The sequence below is a fragment of the Theropithecus gelada genome, chromosome 1 (genome assembly GCF_003255815.1).
Source record: "Theropithecus gelada isolate Dixy chromosome 1, Tgel_1.0, whole genome shotgun sequence".
NCBI classification, from domain to species: Eukaryota; Metazoa; Chordata; class Mammalia; order Primates; family Cercopithecidae; genus Theropithecus; species Theropithecus gelada.
Genome location: NC_037668.1, coordinates 44,913,801 through 44,938,632, shown reverse-complemented (window position 1 = coordinate 44,938,632; position 24,832 = coordinate 44,913,801). Strand labels below are relative to the sequence as shown.

The following is a 24,832-nucleotide window of genomic DNA, read 5'->3' as shown; positions in this document are numbered from 1 at the left end:
CTCGGCAGAGTGGGCAGCAGAAGTGATGTGGGGCTCCTAAGGTTTGAGGTCCCGGACTGTGCTTACCATGTGAAATGGAGACTTGGCCCTAGGACGAGCCAGATGTAATGCCCCTGAGTGGCCGGCAGGCTTCCTGCAAATACCTCTGTACATCAGTTTGCGAAGGAGGCATGTATTTGGGTGATTTCTTTTGGTGTTTTGCAAAAGCTATTTTAAAGGGAAGTCAAAGGATAAAAATGAGCCTGGGCTTAGCAAGTGAGCGGCTGGGGGCAGGTTTGGGGTTGCCCGCATTGCCACTTGCCGATGAGGGAGGGGAGTGCGGGGAGACTCTGTTGGTGTGGAGGTCACAGGTGACATAAGGGCTAACAAGTAAGTGATTTTCTTTCGTTTCGTGCTGTCGTTGGACGGCCTTGGGAAGCCAGGTGCAGACTTACACGCTAATTCTTTTTTCCTTTCTCTGTCTCTGCAGAAACTTGAAGGGTCAAAGTGCAAAGGGCAGCTTTTGATTTTTGGGGCAACCAACTGGGACTTGATTGGTCGAAAAGAAGTGCCTAAACAGCAAGGTATGAGAATGGTGTCTTTAAACCCATTGAATGCCTCTTAAGTGCTAGGTTCTGTTGACCACCTGCCTGGTAGGTATTCCCTTCATTTACACATGCATGTTCAGAGAGGCCAAGTGACTTGCCTGAGACCACACAGCCACTGCAGTGGTAGAGCTGGATTTGAACCCTGATCTTAGTCTTTTAAAGGCACAGTTTTGCAGTGACTCACTAATTCCGTTAAGATTAATCAGGAAAATATAAGTAGTATCCTGAAATATGAACACTGCCACCTTTTCCATCTTCCCTCTCACGTCACTTGTTTTCATTAGAATGAAGAGACTGGCTCTGTGAGATGGTGTCGGAATGTCCTAGACATTTGTCAAATGTCAGATGTCAAAATGTCAGACATTGCAGAAGAGTCCATGTTTCTTTGCAAGCTGCCAAGTTGTTGTAGGAACTGGTTTGACGGAACAGTCTGGAGCGGGGGAAAGCAGAGAGGTCCTTAAGAAGAAATGTTTTGTCCCATTACCTTTGGAAAACTGGTATCTTACCTTAAGGGAAATGGCCCATCTGGCACGTAGCCAACTTTTATGGCTTCTTGATTTCATCTGGAAAGACTCCCAAAGTGCTTTCCAGCATTGCTTTGCCCCATGAACAAATATTTGCATGCTGGTACGTCTTGGCACCTTGTTTGTTTGTTTTTTTTTTTTTTTGAGACGGGGTCTTGCTCTGTCACCCAGGCTGGAGTGCAGTGGCCGGATCTCAGCTCACTGCAAGCTCCGCCTCCTGGGTTCACGCCATTCTCCTGCCTCAGCCTCCCGAGTAGCTGGGACTACAGGCGCCCGCCACTTCGCCCGGCTAATTTTTTGTATTTTTTAGTAGAGACGGGGTTTCACCGGGTTAGCCAGGATGGTCTCGATCTCCTGACCTTGTGATCCGCCCGTCTCGGCCTCCCAAAGTGCTGGGATTACAGGCTTGAGCCACCGCGCCCGGCCGTCTTGGCACCTTGAAACAGGGGCGTTGGAAATCACCTTGTTCCATGAAAACAGCTTATGAATCAGCAGCACCTGGGGGCTAGCTGAGTTAAAAATGGGTTTAAGTTGCAGGTAGCAGCAACATCTTGTTTGGAAAATGCCCAGCCTTCAGGCTCAAGCCAGGAGGGGGCCACGTCCACACAGTGGCTGGTGTCCCAGAGAAGCGCCTCCTGGTCTGCAGTGACGTAAGCCCAGGTGCTGATGGTGCCTTGCTGCCAGTCCTGTGCCCGTATTGCGTCATTTTTCAAAGCTGTTCTTCAACTGAGCAGCCACTTGACACTGAAGATACAGAAGCCCAGAGAAGGGCAGTAAATACCAAAGGAAGCGAGTGGCAGGGCCAGGGTTGGAGTCCCACCCTCTAGTTAACTCTGTTGCCTCCTGTACATGTATGTTGCTGTAGATCTGGTGAAAACCAGCACCCTGGATGTCTTGTTTTTTGCAAGATAGCACAGCAATCCACACATAGCTCTGTGATTAGGACCAGACCCCAGGGATCCGGAGGCCATGGGAATTGACTTCTCAGTCTGACCGCAGGGCCTGGGACTGCTGCAGGGCATTTAATTTGACTTGCTCCCCCGCCTGGTCCCTCCAGTCCCTCCAGCCCTTCCTTGGGAGGCCAGAAGAAACCCAAGCCTGCTCCTCAGGAGCTGATGGCATCCTGGGCACTGCAGGGAAAGATGCTTTGGTAAGTCCAGGAGCATCTGACCACCTGAGACTCCCCTTGGCCAATCTAGGTCAAGTGTGGCACCACACCCTTGCCTGGCATCCCCTGGCCTCCTGTGCCGTGGCACAGGGTCGTGATTTTGTCTTCATGACAAAGAGACCTTAGGTTTCTCTTTTTCCCTTCTAAGTTTTGTATTAATACAGTTCCTGAATCTTAATTTAGGTGCCACCTCCTTGGGTTTTTCTTAAGTTTTAATATAGACCATGAGGCTTTTATTTTTGGTTTGCTCTTTCCCCAGGAAATTGTTGATGTTCTTTTTCCTCCTTTCAGGGGAGGTGTCTGCAGGTGTGCTGCCTCAGGTGCCAGGTGGGATAGGCTGGCCCCTGCCCCCTGCGACCAGGAGTCTTGCCCACTTGCCCCTGCACCTGAATGAGGGAGCATGTGGCGCCCTCTGCTGGGAGCGGAGGGTGGGGCACAAACGAACTTCACAGATACTTTCCAGGGAGCCAGGCGCTTGATAGAGACATTGTAGCCTTTTGATCATTCCTACATTGGATCAGTCTTACACACTGGATTCGGCAGTGGCTAGCATTTCAGGATAATCACCACAGTCCCGGAAATATTCTTGAGCATCTCAATTTCAAAAATTAAGATTGCTGGGCATGGTGGCTCATGCCTGTAATCCCAGCACTTCGGAAGAATGAGTCGAGTGGATCACTTGAGGTCAGGAGTTAAAGACCAGTCTGGCCAACATGGTGAAACCCTCTCTACTAAATGTACAAAAATTAGCTGGGTGTGATGGCACACGCCTGTAATCCCAGTTACTCGGGAGGCTGAGGCAGGAGAATCGATTGAACCTGGGAGGCGGAGGTTGCAGTGAACTGAGATCACGCCACTGCACTCCAGCCTGGGCAACAGAGTGAGACTCCGTCTCACAAAAAAAAAAGTAAAAAATTACTTTAAAAAATTATGTAAAACATTGGCCCTGTCCCATCCACTAATAGGGTGTGAAGTGGGGTTTGTGAGGAAGGCGCTGTTTCTTTTCTCTCCCATTGAGCGCTCACTGCGTGCCAGGCATTTGTGAGGGTCTAGGCTGGAGGGAGCCTACAGCTTTGGCCCTGGGTGGCTTCTCATGGAGTGGGAGGGCCGGGGAGCTCAGGAAGAGAGCTGTGGTGGGCTGAGCAGGGCTGAGCAGGGCTGGGGCAGGGGAGCCCTGAGGGAAGGAGATTTCTCAGTGGACGTTGCCCTGGAGGGCTTCCCCAAGGAGGGGAACTGGTGCTTGACTTGAGCTTTGAGGAGTAAGTTGGAGGTGGGAAGGACATTCTAGGGGAAGTGAATATATGGGTGGAGGTGGGGAGTCATGAAGTGGCTGCCACTCTGGACGGGTGAGAAAGGAGGGGGAGGTGGGAGGGATGCTGTGTGAGCAGTGCCCCTCCGCGAGGGGCCTGATGGACCTGCTGGGAACACTGGAAGACAGGACACTTGGGTCACTCCTCAGAAAGAGCCTTCTGGCCCAGGGCGGAGGCTGGAGATGGAGGGCAGGAGAGCCTGGGAAAGGAGAGGCGGGGCGGCAGCAGGGAGTGAGGAAGAGGGGCAGGTGACTGTTGGGGCGAGTGGGGTTTCCTGGGTCAGCTTCTTCCTCAGCTGACGGCTGTGGAAAGCCAGCACTCCTGCCTCCTGGACAGGCCTCGCACCAGGTCCCAGGCACTTGCGGGTGGGCGTGCTCAATGGCAGAGCACGTGGGGCTGAGGCCTGTGAGAGGTGGGACCCATAGAAGGGGCTGGGGCCGAATGGGTGTAAAGGTGGCAAGTGACACCAGGCCTGTGCTAGCTCCTGGGCGTTCTGTTTTTTGGGCCTTCAGAGGCATCACAGAGATTAGAAGTGCAAACCCCATCGTTGTGCAGCCTCCCAACAGCCACGTCAGGGCGGCACCCAAGGAACACCTGTGTCTGGTAACCTCGGGAAGTGGCTTCTTGGTGGCTAGTGACATTTTGGAGGTCACCCCACCCACCCCCAGGTGTCTGATCTGCATTCTCATTCTCTCTGCAGCTGCTTACCGCAATCTTGGTCAGAATTTGTGGGGGCCCCATAGGTATGGGTGCCTGGCGGGGGTCCGGGTACGGACAGTGGTCTCGGGCTCCTGTGCTGCACACAGCCTCCTCATCACCACGGAAGGGAAGCTGTGGAGCTGGGGTGAGTACCGCGTGGGGGCTGGGCACTGGGGACCACTGTCACCAGCTGTCCCCACACAGCATTTTCTTCTGTTTGCCTGGAAAAGAGACTCGCATCTTAGAAGGCTGGGTTCCTTCGTTCACAGCCCACGTCTTTTTTCCTGATTCCCAGCTCGTCTCTTGTCTACACGCTACATGCAGATCCCCTTCCTCCCCCTGACATTTTTTGCCCGTACGCAGCCCCTACTTCGATTCCTTGTGTTTAAGCAATATTTTCTTGAATCTTCTGCCCGGAGCTTGATCTTTCTGATACTGAGGTATGTGAATGTGTTAGGCAGGCTGTCCTTCCAGCAGACAGTTTCCTTCCTCTTTGAGGCATGATATGACATGAGACCTCTGTTCCTGCCACTTGAAATGCCACTGGCTTTTATACCTGCCACCTTATGTCATAGGATGCTGCGTCCCTGCCGCCTTGCCCTCGTGTCTGAGGTCTGCGCAAGTCTGTTCTGCAGGCTTGGTTGCTCACTGTCCGTGTTGTCTGCTGCTTAGGATATTTCCCCAGATACCTCAGTTTCCTTTTTTGAAGTTGTTCGCCTTTCCCTTCTGTTTTTCCTCACCTGGGCACTCGGGATGGGTTCCAGTTCTTCCGTTAGCCTCTGTCCACGGCACTGTCCTCTGCAGCTGGCCAGCCCATTCCTGCCTGTGTCCTCTTCCAGATCATTCCAGCCTCTTCCAGATCATTCCAGCCATAGGGTGTGGGCTAAGGCTCATTTTATCCCCAGCCCTTTGGGTGGCTCCTGGCCTCTGCCTCCAGCGGGGTATGTTGGCGTTTGTCCCCACCCTTTGTTGCTGGTCCTCTGGCTAGCTTTTAGTCCATATGTGACTGCATTTTTATTTTGGGCTGTTTGAACTGTTTTTTGTGATTTCATGAGCTGCTGTACCAAAGTCCAAATATATTAACATCTGTTGTCTTCCCTGCACACGGCTAATTTTGTAATTTCTGTTGAAAAAAGCTAAAGTGTGTCTGGCCCAAATTTATACTTTATAGTCTCTTGATGGCATGCTGACATTGCCAGAGTTTTTGTTTTTCCCCGGTTGGCATCCCGGTTGGCACAGATGTGTGTCCCTTCCCCCAGAGCACCCCTCCTACTTCGTGTTCTAACACTGAACACAGCCTTTTATGTCAGTGTTCCAAACCTAAAATACCTTAGTTCTGATCTCTCGCTGAGCTTCACTTGCTTGGTGGCTCTAAAAGCGCCCTCGGTTCTGACCCTGTGGGCAGGGACAGTGTATGTCCCGCCATCGAGACGTGTGATCCCCGAGCAGACAGTGCAGTACGTGAGGACAGGGTTGGAGGTATCACAGGCCCACTGCTTGCCACTCCAGAAGGCAGAGGGGCACCGTCTGGTGTGAGTGTAGAGTGTCACGGGAGGGTGGCTGACGCATTGCTCATGGGGGGGGTCTCCGTCTGTGGCCCGCCCCCCCGTCCTGCGGCAACTTGGTCCACTGAGCCTCGCTCTTGTTGCTCTGTATTCACCTGCCTTTCACCGTGAACTTGGGCAGCTCCCATTGGAAGCTGGTGTGTCTGCCTCTCCTGCTCGAGTGCCAGTGTTGGCCCTTCAGCCTGCCATTCTTTAGAGAGCGAGTCAGAGGCTGGTTTCCCTTAGTCGCAATTCCTTCTGTAGTCAGAGGCTGCTCCTGCAGGCCTTCTCCAAGGCAGCTGGAACTTATCTTCATGGCTCTGCTGTCTGCCTTTATCACGACCTAAGGGTGAAAAGTTCATTGCTGGAGAAGATTGCAAAACCCCCTAGAATCACTCTGACTTCTCACCCCTGTAAGATCTCCGTCAGTGTCCCCAAACGTTAGGTTACAGGTGTGGTTCTTCTCTTGTCGGGAGGGATCCGAGAGGGGCCGGTTGAATTTTTGTTTTGGAACTTGGTAGTCTGTGTTGAAACGTAGATGAGGTGTAGGGGCTCCCAGCCCTCCTTTTGGCCCACCCAACTTCCACGTCTGTTTTGGAGCTGAATTTGGTGCTGCAGAGGACTCAGGGGCAGGGGTTGGCCCTCAAGCCTGCCTTCCGCTGGAATTCACAGGTGCAGGGCCTTGGTTGCACCTGCAGCAGCCCTGGAGGTGGGGCTGGGCTTGTTGTGTTCAGGGCAGATCTGTGCTTTGTCACCAGGGTTCCTGTTGCTGAGAGCCCTTGAGGGGTGATCCCTAGGGGTAGGATTGGCACTGTCCTGTGAGCACCATTTACAGGGTAGAAAAAGGAGGAGAAATATTGGGCAGACAGCAAATAGTCCTCAGTGGATGCCCAGAGCACCAAAGGGATTAAACTCTGGTGAGCCAGGTGTCAAAATGGGTGCTGTCTTAAAATACATCTCAGAGGGTAGCGACGGGGTGGTTGTCTTGCGGGCACTCCAAGTGGGAACAGCGTGTTTCTGTGAGCATGCCCGCCTGTGCTTGGTGTCCGTACCACACGGAGCCTCTCGTTTCCCTTTGTAGCAGAGATGTGGGAGGTGCACACGGGTGGTCCCGCTGCTGCCCCAGGGAAGGAGGTCGGGGGAGCTGCAGCGGGTGCCATTCCAGTGGGCGGAAGGCCGGGATGGTCTTTGCTCTGGATCTTGGCTGCTGTTGGGAATTTGGAGGGTGCCTTCCGGAGACACAGATGGGCGTCATTTGAGAGTGTATTGGTACTCGCCTTCGCCTGGTGGTGCCACCCGGACCACCCTCTCTCTTTTCTACTTTCTCTCATGTGATCTGCAGGTCGAAATGAGAAGGGGCAGCTGGGACATGGTGACACCAAGAGAGTAGAAGCCCCCAGACTCATCGAGGGTCTCAGCCACGAAGTGATTGTGTCTGCAGCATGTGGGCGGAACCACACCTTGGCCTTGACGGGTAAGGAGGGGGCTGGCTGCTGGTGTTTCTTAGTTTGGCAAGAGGCCAAATGGTCTGCCTCAGGGATGGGGCGTGGGGGGAGGGGTGGAGTTACCCTTGTGACTCTTGGTCAAGATCAGAAAGAGGCCCTGAGAACCTGGGTATGGAGTGGTTTCTTGAGGGCCTTGGGAGCCTCCCCAGTGGCCATAGGAGGCCCATCTGGGAGTGGGAGACGCTGCCCTGCGTATCTCTGCACACCCAGTTTCTGATGTGAAATGACTTTGCTGTGAAGCGTCTGCACTGCCAGCTTTTGGGCAGTCTCACTTGCCTTCTGCCTGGCAAATGAGCTGTTTTTATTACTTTGATGCTTTTGGTTCTAAATGTAGTTCAAAACATTCACCATTATCTTCCCTTTTGTGATATTTTTCTTTCCTTCCAGAAACGGGTTCCGTGTTTGCTTTTGGGGAAAACAAGATGGGGCAGCTGGGCCTTGGCAACCAGACAGACGCCGTCCCCAGCCCCGCGCAGGTGACGCCGCCTCAGCTCCGGCTCCGCGGCTTTTCCTTTCTCTTTACTTTTGTGTTTGATTTTCTGAGGTGGGGTCTCCGTTGTTTGAGTTAATTCACCCCTTGTAAAAAGAGGTCCTGGATGTTTAGTTATATGCTGTAGGGTTTTTTTTTGTTTTTGTTCTTGTTTTTGTTTGAGAACGGAGTTTCGCTCTTGTTGCCCAGGCTGGAGTGCAATGGTGCAGTCTCCGCTCACTGCAACCTCCGCCTCCCAGGTTCAAGTGATTCTCCTGCCTCACCCTCCAGAGTAGCTGGGATTACAGGCGTGCACCACCACCCCTGGCTAATTTTGTATTTTTAGTAGAGACAGGGTTTCTTCATGTTGGTCAGGCAGGTCTGGAACTCCTGACCTCAGGTGATCTGCCCACCTCGGCCTCCCAAAGTACTGGGATTACAGGTGTGAGCCACTGTGCACAGCCTTGCTGTAGTTTTTAAAACAGGCGTAGTCTGTGGTCAGGTTGAAAACCATCCTGAAAACATTTTGTTTCCAAGTGGAGAAATGTGTTAGAAATGCCTTGTCGTAAGCCTGTTCTGTTCCAAAGAAAGTGAGACATGTTGTAGGATGTAATTGTACTTACCTGCAAATACTTTGTTTTGACCTTATATAAAGTCACCAGCCAGGTTCTTAGAACACAAATAAAAGATAGGCAGTCTTTTTTTTTCCTAAGAAACTTGAGTTGGAAGGGTGAGATTTATACCTTAAAAACAAACTACTGCCGGGCGCGGTGGCTCAAGCCTGTAATCCCAGCACTTTGGGAGGCCGAGGCGGGTGGATCACGAGGTCAGGAGATCGAGACCATCCTGGCTAACATGGTGAAACCCCGTCTCTACTAAAAATACAAAAAAAACTAGCGGGGCGTGGTGGCGGGCGCCTGTAGTCCCAGCTACTCGGAGGCTGAGGCGGGAGAATGGCGTGAACCCGGGAGGCGGAGCTTGCAGTGAGCCTAGATCGCGCCACTGCACTCCAGCCTGGGCGACACAGCGAGACTCCATCTCAAAAAAACAAAAAAAAACAAAAAAAACACAAACTACTGCTAATGGCAGAAGAATGCTAAGTGCCTAATTAGTGGTTTAGGTGATGAAGGAAGGGAAGGACTTGGTCTTATTGATCTTAAAAAGAGACAGTGGCTAGGCTTTGAACTGTGCTCTGTGCTGGGAAGGTGGGGGGTGTGAGGGTGCTTCTTTACATATCTTCTAAGCTTTGTGTTCTAGAAATGCCGTCAGCTTTTGCCTTCAGAATTGCTGAGTTTATTAAACTTCCTTTGTAACCTAGTAATTGTTTCCCACCAACATGCAGAGAGGTAGAGGCTTTTTATCAGTCTTTAAAAAAAAAATGAAAGTCTCCTTTCTTTTCTTTTCAGATAATGTACAACGGCCAGCCAATTACCAAAATGGCCTGTGGGGCTGAATTCAGTATGATAATGGACTGCAAAGGAAACCTCTATTCCTTTGGGTGCCCTGAATATGGTCAGCTGGGTATGGAAGTACATTTTTTTAAAAGCTTTAATCTAGTTGTGTATATTCAGAACCAGAGATCGCTGTGTGACTGCACACACGTGTTAGAAATGTGGGTAATTGATCTCAGATAATAGCCTGTGTCCATTAAGTGGATCTCACGTTCAGCGGAACAGCGCGTCCTCATTCACAGGATTGTGGAGTATGGCAACACTGCCTCAATGGAAAAGTTGGGACTGGAGTGTGACAAAAGATTTCTTTTTTTGTGATTTGGGAATTCATTTATATAAAAGGATTTCAAAGTTTAAAAAAAAAAATCAGGCCACCTTCATTCAATTTCACATTTAAAGATTATGCCTTTATTGAAAATGAGAAAATTACACAAGGTGAAGGTTGTTCTGGAAACCCTGGCCTGGGCGATTATTTCAGGTTGCCACGTGAGGAGCCCCGGTGGACCCCCTGCCCGTGCGTCATCCCTAGCCAGAATCTGGTTGTCCAGAGACTTGTTTCTTCGATCTAATTGGTAGAAAAGGAGAATTCAGAAATCAGTTCTCAGTCAGTGGGGGGAGTGTCTTGTGACTTGGTGGTCTCAGTTCTCCTTCCTGTCCCACCCCGAAGTGTGGTTCCCCTTTGCGGCTCCGCCTCCAGCCTCTCTAGGGAGGCCTCCGCGAGGTGTGGCGCGGGCGCCCTCTGCTGGCCACGCCTGCTCCTGCAGCCGCAGCTCCTGGCAGATGGAAAAGGTAAAAATAGCGCCGAGCCCGCTGGCCTTAGCCTCGGGGAACAGTGACTTTGTGAAACTAAATATACCTCAAGTCAGAAGTGAATAAGAGAGAACAGCCCCTTACGCACATTTCACATTTTGCGTTGGTTGCCCGGGCGGAGCCCGAGACAGTTGGAGAGCAGTTTCCATGGCCACGGCCTTGCTGCGGTGCCCGGCAGCGGTCCGCTTCCTGCCACGTGCGCGCTCCTGCTGCCTCGGCCTCCCCTCTGCACCCTGGCAAGTCGATTTTCCATCAGGAAGCGTGACATGCTGTTGGTGATTAAAAATGGCTCACTTTCATGGAGCAGTGACTGCGTGTGCCAGGCACCATGTAAGTACTTTGTACAAATTCTCAGGTGCTCAGTTACACTCAGCTTGTAGGATTGGCTTGATTTGTAGCTACAGAATCGTTTATTCTCAGTGTATTACTTGTTTTAAGGCAGGTTTTTGTTTCGTTGTCCAAATCCAGGTAGATCACCTTTAGAATGAGAACCTAAATCTGACTGTGGCCGTGTCTCACCCACACACACTCATGCCTTGTGCCCCCTTTTTTGCGGTGCACTTACTGGGCTGGGCAATGCCAATATAAGAGAGACGGAGTCTCTCGGTCGCCCAGGCTGGAGTGCAGTGGTGTGATGTCAGTTCACTGCAACCTCCACCTCCCGGATTCAAATGATTCTCCTGCCTCAGCCTCCCGAGTAGTTGGGACTACAGGCGCCCACCGCCACACCCAGCTAACTTTTTTGTATTTTTAGTAGAGACGGGGTTTCACCATGTTGACCAGGCTTGTCTCAAACTCTTGGTCTCAAGTGATCTACCCGCCTCGGCCTCCCGAAGTGTTGGAATTACAGGCATGAGCCACTGTGCCCGGCCATGCCATTTAACTTTATTTTAAAGAACTGTCACCTCTCTAGAGGGACAGGGAAGCCCCCTGTTCCGTGTTTTCTGGAGTAGTTTCTGTTCTGTACTTCTGGAGAAAGCAGATGTGTGCAGCTTTTTAAAGGAGGTGGAAAAAACAGTCACCAAATATGCCTCCTCTACTGTCTGGGGATTGTGTCTGTTCAGTATCCACTGTGTCGGTAGCAAATAAAGGGACTCTCTAATCATTTGTTGACTGCCGTGCTGAAACCTTGTCCAGAAGAGTGCAAGTGTTGAAAAATACCATTTTTGTGAGAGAAGTAGCGTCCATATCCTGAAGTGCATTCTATTTGCTGTGATGTCCTTAAATTCTTCATATCCTAGAAGGTGGGGGAATTTCTTAGTGGGAACCCTCAGACTTTTTTTTTTCTTTTTTCTTTTTTTTTTTTTTTTGATACAGAGTCTCACTCTGTGGCCAGGCTGGAGTGCAGTGCGTGATCTCGGGTCACTGCACCCTCTGCCTCCTGGGTTCAAGCGATTCTCCTGCCTCAGCCTCCCAAGTAGCTGGGACTACAGGTGTGTGCCACCATGCCTGGCTAATTTTTGTACTTTTAGTAGAGACGAGGTTTCACCATGTTGGCCAGGATGGTCTAGATCTCTTGATCTCGTGATCCGCCCGCCTCAGCCTCCCAGAGTGCTGGGATTACAGGCATGAGCCACTGCGCCCAGCCAAGACCCTCAGACTTTTAAATGGACAGACATTCCACTGGAATGGATTATGTCAACAGCGGAGAACTGTTGTCATAATGGAACCTGCTTATGAGTGTTATAAAGCAACGCCCTGTAAACAAGCCCAGTAATTGTACTGTGCATGGTTTAGTTGTGATTCCAGGGTACGGCTGCTCCTTGGTTACCTGGGGGATTGCTTCCGGTACCCCCTGTGGATACCAAGATCCGCAGATGCTTAAGCAACTTATATAAAATGGCATCGTATTTGCATGTAACCTATATACTTAAAATCATCTCTAGATTACTTTGGTACCTAATGTGATGTAAATGTCATGTAAATAGTTCTACTATATGGTCTTACTTGTATTATTTGTATTATCTTTTTTTTCTTGTTTACCCCTCCCCCCAGATGTTTTTGTACCACAGTTGGTTGAACCTGTGGCCGTGGAGGGCTATTTAAATAGCACAGTGCTCAAAACCACACATACCAGTAAGGGCTGAGGTGTACACAAGCGTGCCATATGGAGGGGGATTAGCCACAAGCTGGGGGGCTCGTTTACAAACTGACACATTTTTTTTTTTTTTGGAGGCGGAGTCTTGCTGTGTCACCCAGGCTGGAGTGCTGTGGCCTGATCTTTGCTCACTGCAACCTCCACCTCCCAGCTTCAAGTGATTCTCTTGCCTCAGCCTCCTGAGTAGCTGGGACTACAGGCGCCCGCCACTATGCCCGGCTAATTTTTGTAATTTTTAGTAGAGATAGTTTCACCATGTTAGCCAAGATGGTCTCAATCTCCTGACCTCGTGATCTGCCCACCTCAGCCTCCCAAAGTGCTGGGATGATAGGCATGAGCCCCTGCGCCCAGCCTTGTGTTTGTTTAAGTGGAGACAGGACTTCACTGTGTTGGCCAGGCTGGTCTTGAACACCTCACTTCAGGTGATCCACCCGCCTTGGCCTCCCAACGTGCTGGGATTACAGGCGTGACCCACCATGCCCAACCAAACTGATGATCACAATGTAGGAATAGGAGCAGTTTAAAACTACAAAGTACTCAGCAGCCCTGCTGCTGCGGGTGCCTGCAGGAGCATGGGTATCTGGCGTGTTCTCAGGACTGGAGCAACCGGTCTCCTGTTGTGTGGTGTGCTGAGCTGGGTCCTTGCGAACCAGTCCCTGGGTCAGTCGGAGTGTGGGAAGTGCAGGTTTTAGCCACCCATAACTGTATGTTTAGGTTACTGGTAATTCATAAAAACAGGCCTAGGATTGTGTGTGGAGCTTTTCTGTCTATTCTTGGCCCATCAGGGGCTCCCTGTGGTCACTCCAGTCGAGTAGAGATGTTACTTGATAGACCATTCCTTGATCAGCAGCTTCAACTTTTTTGACTGCAGCCCATTGTAAGAAATAAGTTTTCTGTTGCAACCCAGTCTGAACCTATAATACCTTACCTAGAATTGTTATAACATGGTGGCATTATTATGTGTGGAGTATTCTTTGTCATTCTGTTCTATTCGTTTTTAAAAAATAACTGGTCCCAGGTCACAAAATTGATTTCACTGACCCGCTCACTGTGCTGTGCCTGAGATTGGAAACGCTGCCCTTGTTGACCATCGTGTGCTAGTATAAGGCCCAGAAGGGCCAGATTGGGGTGATGCCAGGGCTCACTACAGACTCTGTGTGGGCACAGTGACACATCTCTTGTGCTTGTGCTGCCGCTGATGGCCGGCTCTGTGGTCTCTACAGGACACAACTCAGATGGGAAGTTCATCGCCCGGGCACAGCGGATAGAGTATGACTGTGAACTAGTTCCCCGGCGAGTGGCCATCTTCATTGAGAAGACGAAAGATGGACAGATTCTGCCTGTACCAAACGTGGTTGTGCGAGACGTGGCCTGTGGCGCTAACCACACGGTGAGGCTCGGCTTTTCTCACTTCCTGAGAGTCGCACGGGGATAGAGGGGTCTTCATGCTCAAGTTTCAGGAGGGCTTTGCACCCTGGCCAAAGGGTCCTTGGTCCCAGGGCAGGGTTCCCTGTCACTGCCTCTCCTGTGTTAACTTCTCCCATGATTTAAATAGACACGTCTTAAACAAGTAGATGTTTTGCTGTCCTCACCTGCACCTTACGGTAAGCACTTTCTGTTTTTGGCTTTTGTCTAACATAACATCACAGACATCTTTCCAGGTCAATAGATGGTGCCCCACACTGGGGATGTGAGTCGTTTTTAATCAGTAGGTTGTTCCTTTTTTTTTTTTTTTTTTTTTTTTTTAAAGACAGTTTCGCTCTTGTTGCCCAGGCTGGAGCGCAATCTCGGCTCACCACAACTTCCGCCTCCCAGGTTCAAGCAGTTCTCCTGCCTCAGCCTCCCGAGTAGCTGGGATTACAGGCGTGCTCCACCACGCCCCGGCTAATTTTGTATTTTTAGTAGAGATGGGGTTTCTCCATGTTGGTCAGGCTGGTCTCAAACTCCCGACCTCAGGTGATCCGCCCGCCTCAGCCTCCCAAAGTGCTGGGATTACAGGTGTGAGCCACCACACCCCGGCCTAGGTTGTTTCTTTAAAGGTCACTTTAGATAAACCGCAGTGCAATCTTTTGTTTGTGTATCTTTTTTTGTTGTTGTTTTGAGACGGAGTTTCACTTTCTCACCTAGGCTGGAGTGCAGTGGCGGGATCTCGGCTCACTGCAACCTCCGCCTTCCGATTTCAAGTGATTCTCCTGCCTCAGCCTCCTGAGTAGCTGGAATTACAGGCGCCTGCCACCATGCCTGGCTAATTTTTGTATTTTTAGTAGAGATGGGGTTTCACCATGTTGGCCAGGGTGGTCTCACACTCCTGACCTCGTGATCCACCTGCCTCGGCCTCCCAAAGTGCTGGGATTACAGGTGTGAGCCACCGTTCCTGGCAGGTGTTAGAGTGTCTTTTAATTTTAATGGCCTTCCTGTGGTTCTTCATTCTGAGAATGCCTAGGAGTCTCTGTTCTGTGCTTTGTTCAAAGAGCCTGGGCTTGGGAGTCCAGAGATCAAGTTGGTCCTCCCCACTGAGTGGTCTCAGCCCACCAGCTCCTTCCCTTGGAATCTTCTTCCCGATGAAGAATGCCCAGTGAATTGGGCTAGGACTAGAATAGGAGATTTCAGTTTGTGCAAGTCCAAAAACTGTGATTTGTTTTGTCTAATGCAGTCGGGGAAATAAAGTTGGCTTTTGTTTAGGACCTTATAGGTCAAACTTTTTAGTAAGTTGTAGATTCACATGGTTTAGACATGAAACATGAAAGAACTGAATTGGCATGTCAGAAGATGGGAAGACAAGACTGAAGAAGATAGATCTGAAACACTTGAAGTGTCTTTGAGTTCATTTCATCAGTGACCAGGTACAGGTTACCTCTGTGTACTTGTGGGCAAGGGGGAAGTCTAAAGAAGAATCCAGGCCGGGTGCGCAGTGGTTCATGTTTGTAATCTGAGGACTTTGGGAGGCCAAGGTGGGCGGATCATTTGAGACTAGCCTGGGCAACATGGTGAGACCCCCTTTTCTACCAAAAAAACACAAAAATTAGCAGGGCGTGGTGGTACACACCCAAGTCCTAGCTACTTGGGAGGCTGAGGTAGGAGATTCACTTAAGCCCAGGAGGTGGAGGTTGTGGTGAGCTGAGATTGCACCACTGCATTCCAGCCTGGGTGACAGAGCATGAGACCCTCTCAAGGGGGAAAAAAGAAATGAAAAATCCAGGAACAGGTAGACCTTTTCTGTTCTGTTCTTTCTGCATTCGAATCTGTTTTTTCTTTTTTTGAGATGGAGTCTCACTCTGTCACCCAGGCTGGAGTGCAGTGACACAGTCTCGGCTCACCGCAACCTCTGCCTCCCAGGTTCAAGAGATTCTCCTGTCTCAGCCTCCCAAGTAGCTGGGATTACAGGTGCACACCAGCATGCCCAGCTTATTTTTTGTGTTTTAGTAGAGACGGGTTTCACCGTGTTGCCCAGGCTAGTTTTGAACTCCTGAGTTCAGGCAATCTACCCGCCTCGGCCTCCCAAAGTGCTAGGATTACAGGCATGAGCCACCGCACCTGGCGGAATCTCTGTTGTAATAGGAATCAAGTGGTTGCCCTGCTGTCCGAAGACATAGCCCTGTTGCTTCTGACTAAGGAAAGGGTTAAGACTTGTAGCTTAAATAAATAGACAGAACAAAAAAGGATTGGAAAATGGAGTCCCTGGCAGAGAAATAGCAAACTAGGTTTATTGAATGCATGCCATTTTGCTACACTTGCTCCTGTTGCCTCCTCCCCCACTGCTGGAGGCGGGAGGTAGAGGATCTTTGTTGGAGGCAGGCAGAGGATATTTCTTTGGTTTTTAGAGACTGGGTTTCATCATGTTGGCCAGGCTGGTCTCAAACTCTTGACCTCAAGTGATCCACCTGCCGTGGCCTCCCAGAGTGTTGGGATTAGACGTGAGTGACCGCGCCCAGCTGGTAGGGGATCTTGGATGTTGCTGTTCCTTTGCCCTTAGCATTTGCATCAGTTTGTCTGGACAGAAGCCATGACGCCTCTTGTTGCCTGTTTGAAGCCTGTTTGTTCCAACCCTGTGTTTTCTTTCCTTGCAGCTGGTCTTGGACTCCCAGAAGCGAGTCTTCTCCTGGGGCTTCGGTGGCTATGGCCGACTGGGCCACGCAGAGCAGAAGGATGAGATGGTCCCCCGCCTGGTGAAGCTGTTTGACTTCCCTGGACGTGGGGCTTCCCAGATCTATGCTGGTTACACCTGCTCCTTTGCCGTCAGCGAAGTGGGTTAGTGATTGCTCTCCCTGGCTTATCAGTGCTCTGGTGGGGAACCGTGTAGCCATTGTCCTGTCCCTAGACCATGAACCCCAGTTCTCTTTACCTCCCATTGTTCTTTATTTTTTTGAGATAGGAGCTCATTGTGTTGTCCAGGCTGGTCTTGAACTCCTGGGCTCAAGCAGTCCTACCACCTTAGCGTCCTGAGTAGCTAGGACTGCACAGGCACGCCACCATGCCCGGCTCCAGTTATCTTTTAGACAGAACACTTGTTTGCCATCCTGTCTTCTTACTCTTCACCCTCATAATGCTAAAGATGAGACTCAGCTCTCGATGTCTGGTCACGCTGGGAACATGTTTTGTCTTCCCTCAGGTGGTCTGTTTTTCTGGGGGGCCACCAACACCTCCCGTGAATCTACCATGTACCCAAAAGCAGTGCAGGACCTCTGCGGCTGGAGAATCCGGAGCCTGGCTTGTGGGTAGGTGGCAGCACCTCCTGTGGGTATGAGGTCGCTTCCTTTCTTAGGGGTGTCAGACACACCCATGGGATGCCCTTCCCTGATGGGGCTCTGTGTCTGCTGCCTGTTGGGCTGTCCTCAGCAGGCCATGTGACACACTGAATCCTGGAATCCGGGGGCCCAGGAGGGGAGAGGGCCCATTCGCTGCTAGAACAGATGGCTGTTCCCTGTCTTGTGGGAAGAAAGTCATTTTGAAGGTTTCTGTTCAAAGAAATACACAAGCAGAGCTTGATGTATTCCTGCGTTGCAGGTTGAAAATTATATGTAGTTGGGAACGTAGGACTGGAGTTGCTTTGACACTGGGAAGACGACATTGTCTTGACAGCAGTGGTTTGTAGTTCATTTCAGGACTCCTGTTGAGTTAGCTAGCACTTCTTGCTGAGGAGCTAGATTCTTCAGCTGGCGGGTGTGGGTGGAACAGTCTAAGTGGCGTGGCTTTAATCTGTTGAGGCCTCTAGCCCTGCCCAAATTACTATGCATGAAGGCTGCTCCCTCTGCAACAGGCTTTTACTCCATCCTGATCTGGTCTCCTCTTCCCAAAGCAACCTCCCACTGAGAGAGCCCTAGGACCTAGGGCGGGGTGCACAGCAAGGTCCCCTGCCTTCGGCCCCTAGGCCTGTCTAAGGGCTTTGTCGTTTTGTTGAAACGTTGAGTGGCTTGCACAGAACAATCTTCAGAGTTTAGGAGAAGCCTGTTGGCCCTGTTGTCGTGTTTGCTACTTGGAATGTGTATACCACCTGAAAAGCGGCAGCTCACACCCATGCCCTGAGCCGTAGCTGGGTGGGTCCAGGGCGGGGGCTGCTGGGCCTGCGGTGACAGCCTGCCTGTTTGCAGGAAGAGCAGCATCATTGTGGCCGCCGACGAGAGCACCATCAGCTGGGGCCCGTCACCGACCTTTGGGGAACTGGTAAGCTGTCACCTGCGCGGGTCGGGGGAAGTGGAGCCAGTCAGGGTGGCTCTTGGGCTTTGGGTTCTCTCCACCTGTCTCCCAAAACACACAGAAGAAAAACATTTGGGATTCTCCTCCCCTTATTGTATTAAGGTCTGCAGCACGATTGAGTCCCATGAGTTTTCTTTCTTTCTTTTTTTTTTTTTTTTGAGACGGAGTCTTGCTCTGTGGCCCAGGCTGGAGTGCAGTGGCCGGATCTCAACTCACTGCAAGCTCCGCCTCCCGGGTTCCCGCCATTCTCCGGCCTCAGCCTCCCGAGTAGCTGGGACTACGAGCGCCCGCCACCTCGCCCGGCTAATTTTTTGTATTTTTAGTAGAGACAGGGTTTCACCGTGTTAGCCAGGATGGTCTCGATCTCCTGATCTTGTGATCCGCCCATCTCGGCCTCCCAAAGTGCTGGGATTACAGGCTTGAGCCACCGCGCCCGGCCAAGTCCCATGAGTTTTCAAGGACAATTCTGTGCTAGTCAGATAATTCTGAGTCATCTCTGCACATTTGTAAACTCTGAAAATTGGGACTTTTCAGATCCAGTTTCCCCTTGCATTTTGTAAACCACAGTTGGGATATGGTAGGAAAGGGGCCTGTTTGTTCCTTCTCCCCTGGAGTCCTAAGTCAGTGGGAAACTCACAGTAGTGGGTGATTTGGGGACATTCTTCATTTTTCCAAATTGAGTTTAAACCTGTGTTTTTGTTGTTAATACCAGTTACTTGAGTAATGAGGTTAGAACCCATGGCCTTCAATTTCACACACGTGGCCTTCCCCAAACAAATGTCTTTCATTCTTAGGTCCTGGTGCTAGGTGAGTCTTTTTTTTTTTTTTTTTTTTGAGATGGCGTTTCTCTGTCACCCAGGAGTACAGTGGCACAATCTTGGCTCACTGCAACCTCTGCCTGCCAGGTTCAAATGATTCTCAGTTCTCCTGCTTCAGCCTCCTGAGTAGCTGGGACTACAAGCGTTTGCCACCACGCCTGGCTAATTTTTGTATTTTTGGTAGAGATGGGGTTTCACCATGTTGGCCAGGCTGGTCTCAAATTCCTGGCCTTAGGTGATCCACTCGCCTCGACCTACCAAAGTGATGGGATTACAGGTGTGAGCCACTGCGCCCGGCCAAGGTGGGTCTTAGAGGTTTTGTTAGGAAGACTCGCTTGGCTGTGGAGTGCATCCTGATCTGCCTGCGCTAGTCGCGGTTTGATTCTCCGCTTGATTAACTCTTAGTGGTCTTAGTTTTAGTCCCTCATTTCTTGTTAGAAACACAGTCTGCCTCCATCTCCTGAACCTCAGGGTTGCAAGCTGACGTGTTGCTGGAGAGGAGGGGGGAAGGAAGGGCGGTCCTTGGTCCCTCGAGCTGTGGCTAGGATGGATGGTGAATGCACCTTTTTCTCGGGGTTCTGCACGCCCTTGCAGTCTGGCTCAGACGCTCTGCTGGCCCGATTTGAAACATTGACAGGAAAGAGACAGAACCTGGCCCAGTTTCTACAGATTGTTCTTAGCGGAGGACGGATGTTTTCTGGGGCCTATCAGAAATAGACTTTGACCTTCTAAATATAAATTTTGAAACAAGAGGGGAGCAAGGGACACTTTCTGGGGAGCTTCTCAAGGGTGAGAAGGTGGCCTAGCACCTTGGAGGGAACGTCTACTGTGTGGGAAGGCCGGGGTGGGGCCTGACGGGAGATGAAACCAGGGACACGTGGGCAGGGCTGGGGAGGGAGGGTCTGGCTGTCCTGCCCTGTGGGACCCTCTGTTTCAGCTGAGCCGGGGCCTTCAGCCTTTCAATTGCCCAGCTCCACCCCTTTGCACAAGACTCCCCCTTAGCTTTGCCAATTCGTCCAGTTCCTTCTACCTCTGGGAGGGAAACTGGTTCCCTGGTGCCATTGCTAATAAATAGTCTCCCTGTCATGCTTAAGCCCTTTTGTTTTGTTTTGGATGGTGATTATTCCACTCTCTGGACGGTGGAGGCATCAGGGGCATCTGGTCATCCATGTTCTTGGTGACTTTGGTCCAGAAGGGCTGCAGGTACTGTTCTTCCTGCACTCGTGGTGTCATGTCCTGTCACCAGTGCCATACTCCCCAGAAGGGACTTGAGCGCACGGAAGTCCCGCAGGCTAGAGTTGGGCACCTTGGTCTTCCTTAGGTTAAGCACTAGTCGCCTGCTGGCGGCAGCTTTCGTGGATAAACCTGGATGATTCCACCTGGCCCTTGTGTGCAAGGGTGGCCGGGCTTGGTCACGGGCCAGTGGGCATCGTCACTGGCTTCTGGTTAGTGGGGGCTGGGAAACGTTGCCGTGATTCCCCACTTGTGGACTGAGCCACACGGATTCCCGATTGCAAACATCTTGTTTGCTTCGCCAGGGCTATGGGGACCACAAGCCTAAGTCTTCCACTGCAGCCCAGGAGGTGAAGACTCTGGATGGCATTTTCTCAGAGCAGGTAAGCGGGGGTGGCTGTGCCAGCTCGGGGACGTGTCCATACCCAGTGGTACGTCACTCCTCACGCTTTTGATCGTCGCGGTCTGTTTGGGTTGTCTTGTTTAACAACTCCTCAGCTAGCTTTCCTGGTGCCTCATGCTAAGGTTTGCTGAGGGGAAACAGTCATCCGCAGGAGAGAGTGCAGAGGGTCGCTGGCCAGGCTGGGTGGCTGTCCTCACCCTTGATGACAGGTGCCACCAACTGGCTGCAGCAGATCACTCTCGGGCGAGCACGTCGCTCGTGTCTCCGTCACACCCAGGACTCAGATTCGCTGGGCTGGAGGCAGGTCCGCAGGTCCATGGAGTAGAGGCTGTGTGGCTGCAGGAGTCAGATGGCGGAGTGAGGCCCCTGTGGCTCAGCCAGGCTGCCAGCCCTGTGTGCCAAGACACAGAGAGGGGTCGTGCACCTCACTCAGGCAGGATCGTGGGCCAGAGAGGAGGATGGAAGTGGAGCTGGAGCCATGTCCCCACCTGTCCCTGCTGACAAGAGGTGGCCCAGTGGGCTTCCTTCCAGCTGGGTCTCTCAGGGCAGCCTGGAAGGCTCTGATTGGCCGAGTGTTGGTGACAGTCACATGGAAACTGGCTGTCTTGGGCAGAGGGGCTTTTTGCGGTTTTCAAGGGCACCCTGTTTTTCTCCATGCTGACCCGCTTTGGCAGCCCAGTTTCCAGAGTCTCCTCAACGCGTTCATTAGCCCAGGCGCTGCAGCCACACCCAGTGCTGATTTGTCCCCCAGGTCGCCATGGGCTACTCACACTCCTTGGTGATAGCAAGAGACGAAAGTGAGACTGAGAAAGAGAAGATCAAGAAACTGCCAGAATACAACCCCCGAACCCTCTGATGCTCCCGGAGACTCTCCGACTCCACACCTCTCGCGGCAGCTGTCATTTCCACGTGCACTGGGACGGGAAGTCCAACGAGGAATTGAAAAAGGCAAAAGTTGACCGAAGGTGCATTTTTGTTTAGACTCCCTGAGGTTCCGTTTTACAAATGATCCAACGTTAACTACCTTTTTTTCTGTATGCTTTCCAAAGTCCCTTTCCCCCTTCATGTCGAATTAAAACACTTGCTCATAGTTGACTTACCATTCCTACAAAAGAGGCCGAAACTTTGAGCAATCTAGGTTGTTGTTTTTTTTTTTTTTTTCTTTCTTCCTCTCCTGAATACACTCCCCAAAACACCCCTTTCCAGTTATAATTAGCATCGTGATCCAAGCGGATGCTACACGGAAGAGGAATCGCCATTTACTCGGAAAAAATGTCCCTTACAGGAACCGGCAGCAGACAGGCAAAGTTGCCGGCCCGCCTCCATCCCAAATCACGCTCGCATGCTTCGGAAGCATCCGGGTCACTCCTTTCCCGCTTTTTCTTGCAGATCGGCCTAGGCCGGTGTTGATTCTGTTTCTCCCCTTGGCTGCCTGTACGCCCACAGCCTTCTGGCTGCGACATTAGAGAATCGGCCGTGTCCCCCCTGGTGGGGGACTTGGGGGGTCTGTGTTTAGCCATTTATATCTACTCTAGCTGTTAAAGAAGTCCAAATGAAAATCAGGTGACTGTGGAACCATGGGGACTTGCGGGTGGGGCAGAGGTGGGAACATTTGTATCAGTTGAGTTAGCTTCGTGGCTCCCTGTGGAGCCAGGGCTGAGCCTTGTCACGTGCACTCGCCAATTAGAGATTGATCAGCCAGCAGTCAAGTGCATTCTCCAGTCCTTGCAAGAAGGATCAGCCCTTTCCGTACCAGCCTCGATCGCCTTGTGCTTTGGTCTCCTTTTCTCCCCCGCCTGGATCCTGCCTCGCGCGGGCCGTCCTGTTGCTGAGACTCGGGGTACCGTTCTGCTGACCCAGCTCCCTTTAGTCACGTTTGCTTGGCTCTGGTACCAAATAGTTGGGATTACCGAAGAGTCCCCTTCCTCGCGTGTCAGCACGGATGCTGTGACTGCCACCCGCGTCCCCGTCAAGTGCCCGTGCCCGAGCTCGCTGCTGTGTGCGCTGCGCTGAGTGAGTTATGAGGTGCCTTTCCCGGAACCCTCCTCTCGCCTGGACCCAAGAGAGGCGACAGCTGTGGCTGGGGCTCTTGGTTTCCAGAGGGTCTGGACTGGTTTGGGTGCTTTAAAATAGATATTTAGTTCAGTGGTGCTTATGGGGGAGATGGGACTAGAACTTAAATGTGAGACTTGGGTGGATGGGAAAGTTAAATATTGGTCTCTTCAAGTTTTTTTTTTTCTCTTTTGCTATTGTTACCACTTGTCACCGTCTCCATGTTAAAATGCCAAAAATGATCTAGTTGTTGCTTTTTTCCCTATTTTCCACCCTAGTCGCTCCTTACCGTGACTCCTGCCCTTGGAGGGCACGTAGCAGTGTCTGTCCTGCCAGTCCCAAGGCCCTGTGGGAGGAGACTGGCCTGCATCTCTCTGAGACTTAGTCTGACGCCACGCGCATCTCTTGTTCTGTGTTCAATCAGTAGTCCAGGGGAGAAGCTTCTGCCACTTCAGAGCTTTGCTAAACTAACCCAATTTGTCCAAATCACCCCAGAACCACCATCTCTGACTCAAGCTTCCATGCGACAGCCTGATCCATTTCCCTGGACAGGTCTCTTTCCTGGAACGCAGCCCAGGCACCTGTGCTCCTGGCACCTTTGAGGTCTCTCCTTTGAGTCGTGGCCACCAAGAGGGTTGAGGACGCAGCACCCGAGGTCCCAGCCTTTGCAGGAGCCGCCCTGGGCGGAGCTGGACTTAGATCTTCGGTGGCTTCCTATAAAGCCGGCAGCCAGCCTCTTCTAGAACTAGCCCAGGGACTGGAACAGGAAAGGACCTTCGAAGCGAAGACTGCCTTGTCCCGCACTTCTTCCAGCTTCGATGGAAAAAATGGGCTTCCTAATGGGTTAAATCCTTTAAAACAAGGAGTTGGGGGGGAAGGGTGTCGTGCACTCCTAGAGAAAGGTACACAGTTGCCCGGCTGGGAACGTGCTTGGCGCTGACCCTGCGGGCATCTGACTGGTCTTCCAGCTCAGGAAAAAGAATTTGAAAGAGGCTTAGCGTGAAGGGGAATCAAAGAGGAGGTTGTGATTTGGTCGAAGGTGCCTGGTTTAGTGCTGTAATTGTCTTATTATTTTTTTTATATATATATTTCTTGGAGTAAACATTTTAAATAAACGACATCATTGTCTATTGTCCTGGCTTTTTTGCGTTTCTTTTTTGGTTGGAATGGAGCTCTGTTTTTCTTAACTCCTAGTATGTGTACCCCCTAAGCCCTGGCACCCACAGCAGGTGGTGTCAGGAGACACGTGGCCCCAGGGGAGCTTCCAGGTTTAAACCACACTGGTTGAAGTGAGTGGATCCCCCAACTCCACCCCAAATGCTAGGGGAGAGGGACCGTGTCAGTTCCTCAGTTGTCCAATTCAGAAGAGGACTTCCCATTTTCACGGCGGCTTTGAGAGGGAAAAATAAGTCATGGGAGGCATCCAGGACAGTGACCGCATGTGCTACCCACTCCCCAGACTTCAGGCCAGTGCTGCTCCTTGCAGGCAGTATGGCCAACTGCCCACCAGAGGGCACCAGGAGGCTGGTCCTCGCTTCTCCGGGGCTGGCAGGCATTCATTTGCCTTTACGCTGCTGCTGAGTCTATACGGGACAGACTCCTAGACAAGACCCTTGCACAGGACACTGGCTCCCTGCAGCCACAGAGATGCCTGGGATCCCTGGAACCTCGCGTGCTGGCCGCCCTGTGTTTACTGGCTGAATAGTGTCCAGACCAGCCCCTCCTGGCAGGCATTGGCCCAGTTTGGGAGAGGGAAACCGTCTCCCACTGCCTATTAGCTGCAGAAGCAGCATGTGCACTGTTGCAGGACAGTCCAAATGTAAAACACAGTGTTTTCCCCATCTCCCACCTTGGCAGTTTGGAGCTTCCCATCAGATGCTCCTGTCCTGGAAGAGCCCCTGTGGGCAGGGAAGCCACTGCTGGGGGCAGCGTCCCGGCTGACACACTGGCTGTCATGTACTAGGCATGTGCTGCAAATTGAGTGTTGTGTGTCTCGCCCCTGACTCCTGCAGTCTTATTTTTTTGAGACAGTTTCGTTCTTTTCGCCCAGGCTGGAGTGCAGTGGCATAATCTCAGCTCACTGCAACCTCCGCCTCCTGGTTTCAAGTGATTCTCCTGCCTCAGCCTCCTGAGTAGCTGGGATTACAGGTGCCCACCACATGCCTGGCTAATTTTTTTATTTTTAGTAGAGACGGAGTTTCACCATGTTGGCCAGGCTGGTCTCGAACTCCTGACCTCGTGATCCTCCCACCTTGGCCTCCCAAACTGCTGGGATTACAGGTGTGAGCCACTGCGCCTGGCCTTGTATTTTTTTTTTTTTTTTTAAATTTATTTATTATTATTATACTGTAAGTTGTAGGGTACATGTGCATAACGTGCAGGTTTGTTACATATGTATACTTGTGCCTTGTTGGTGTGCTGCACGTATTTTTGAGGCGGAGCCTTGCTCTGTCGCCCAGGCTAGAGT

General features: G+C 51.5%; 1 protein-coding gene across 2 annotated transcripts in view; it reads left to right on the top strand.

Annotated features, from left to right (window-relative positions):
• RCC2 (regulator of chromosome condensation 2) overlaps window positions 1–23,500 on the top strand; it is a 33,375-nt gene extending 9,875 nt beyond the window's left edge. For both annotated transcript variants that reach the window (XM_025387115.1, XM_025387126.1), the window contains 11 exons: window positions 470–563; window positions 4,290–4,433; window positions 7,175–7,306; window positions 7,725–7,813; window positions 9,213–9,327; window positions 13,389–13,555; window positions 16,233–16,413; window positions 16,775–16,880; window positions 17,754–17,826; window positions 20,216–20,293; window positions 21,065–23,500. In XM_025387115.1, the coding sequence (XP_025242900.1) occupies window positions 470–563; window positions 4,290–4,433; window positions 7,175–7,306; window positions 7,725–7,813; window positions 9,213–9,327; window positions 13,389–13,555; window positions 16,233–16,413; window positions 16,775–16,880; window positions 17,754–17,826; window positions 20,216–20,293; window positions 21,065–21,169 (1,284 nt within the window). In that variant the 3' untranslated portion in view covers window positions 21,170–23,500. The remainder of the gene's footprint in view (window positions 1–469; window positions 564–4,289; window positions 4,434–7,174; window positions 7,307–7,724; window positions 7,814–9,212; window positions 9,328–13,388; window positions 13,556–16,232; window positions 16,414–16,774; window positions 16,881–17,753; window positions 17,827–20,215; window positions 20,294–21,064) is intronic.
• Window positions 23,501–24,832: the final 1,332 nt, after the last annotated feature.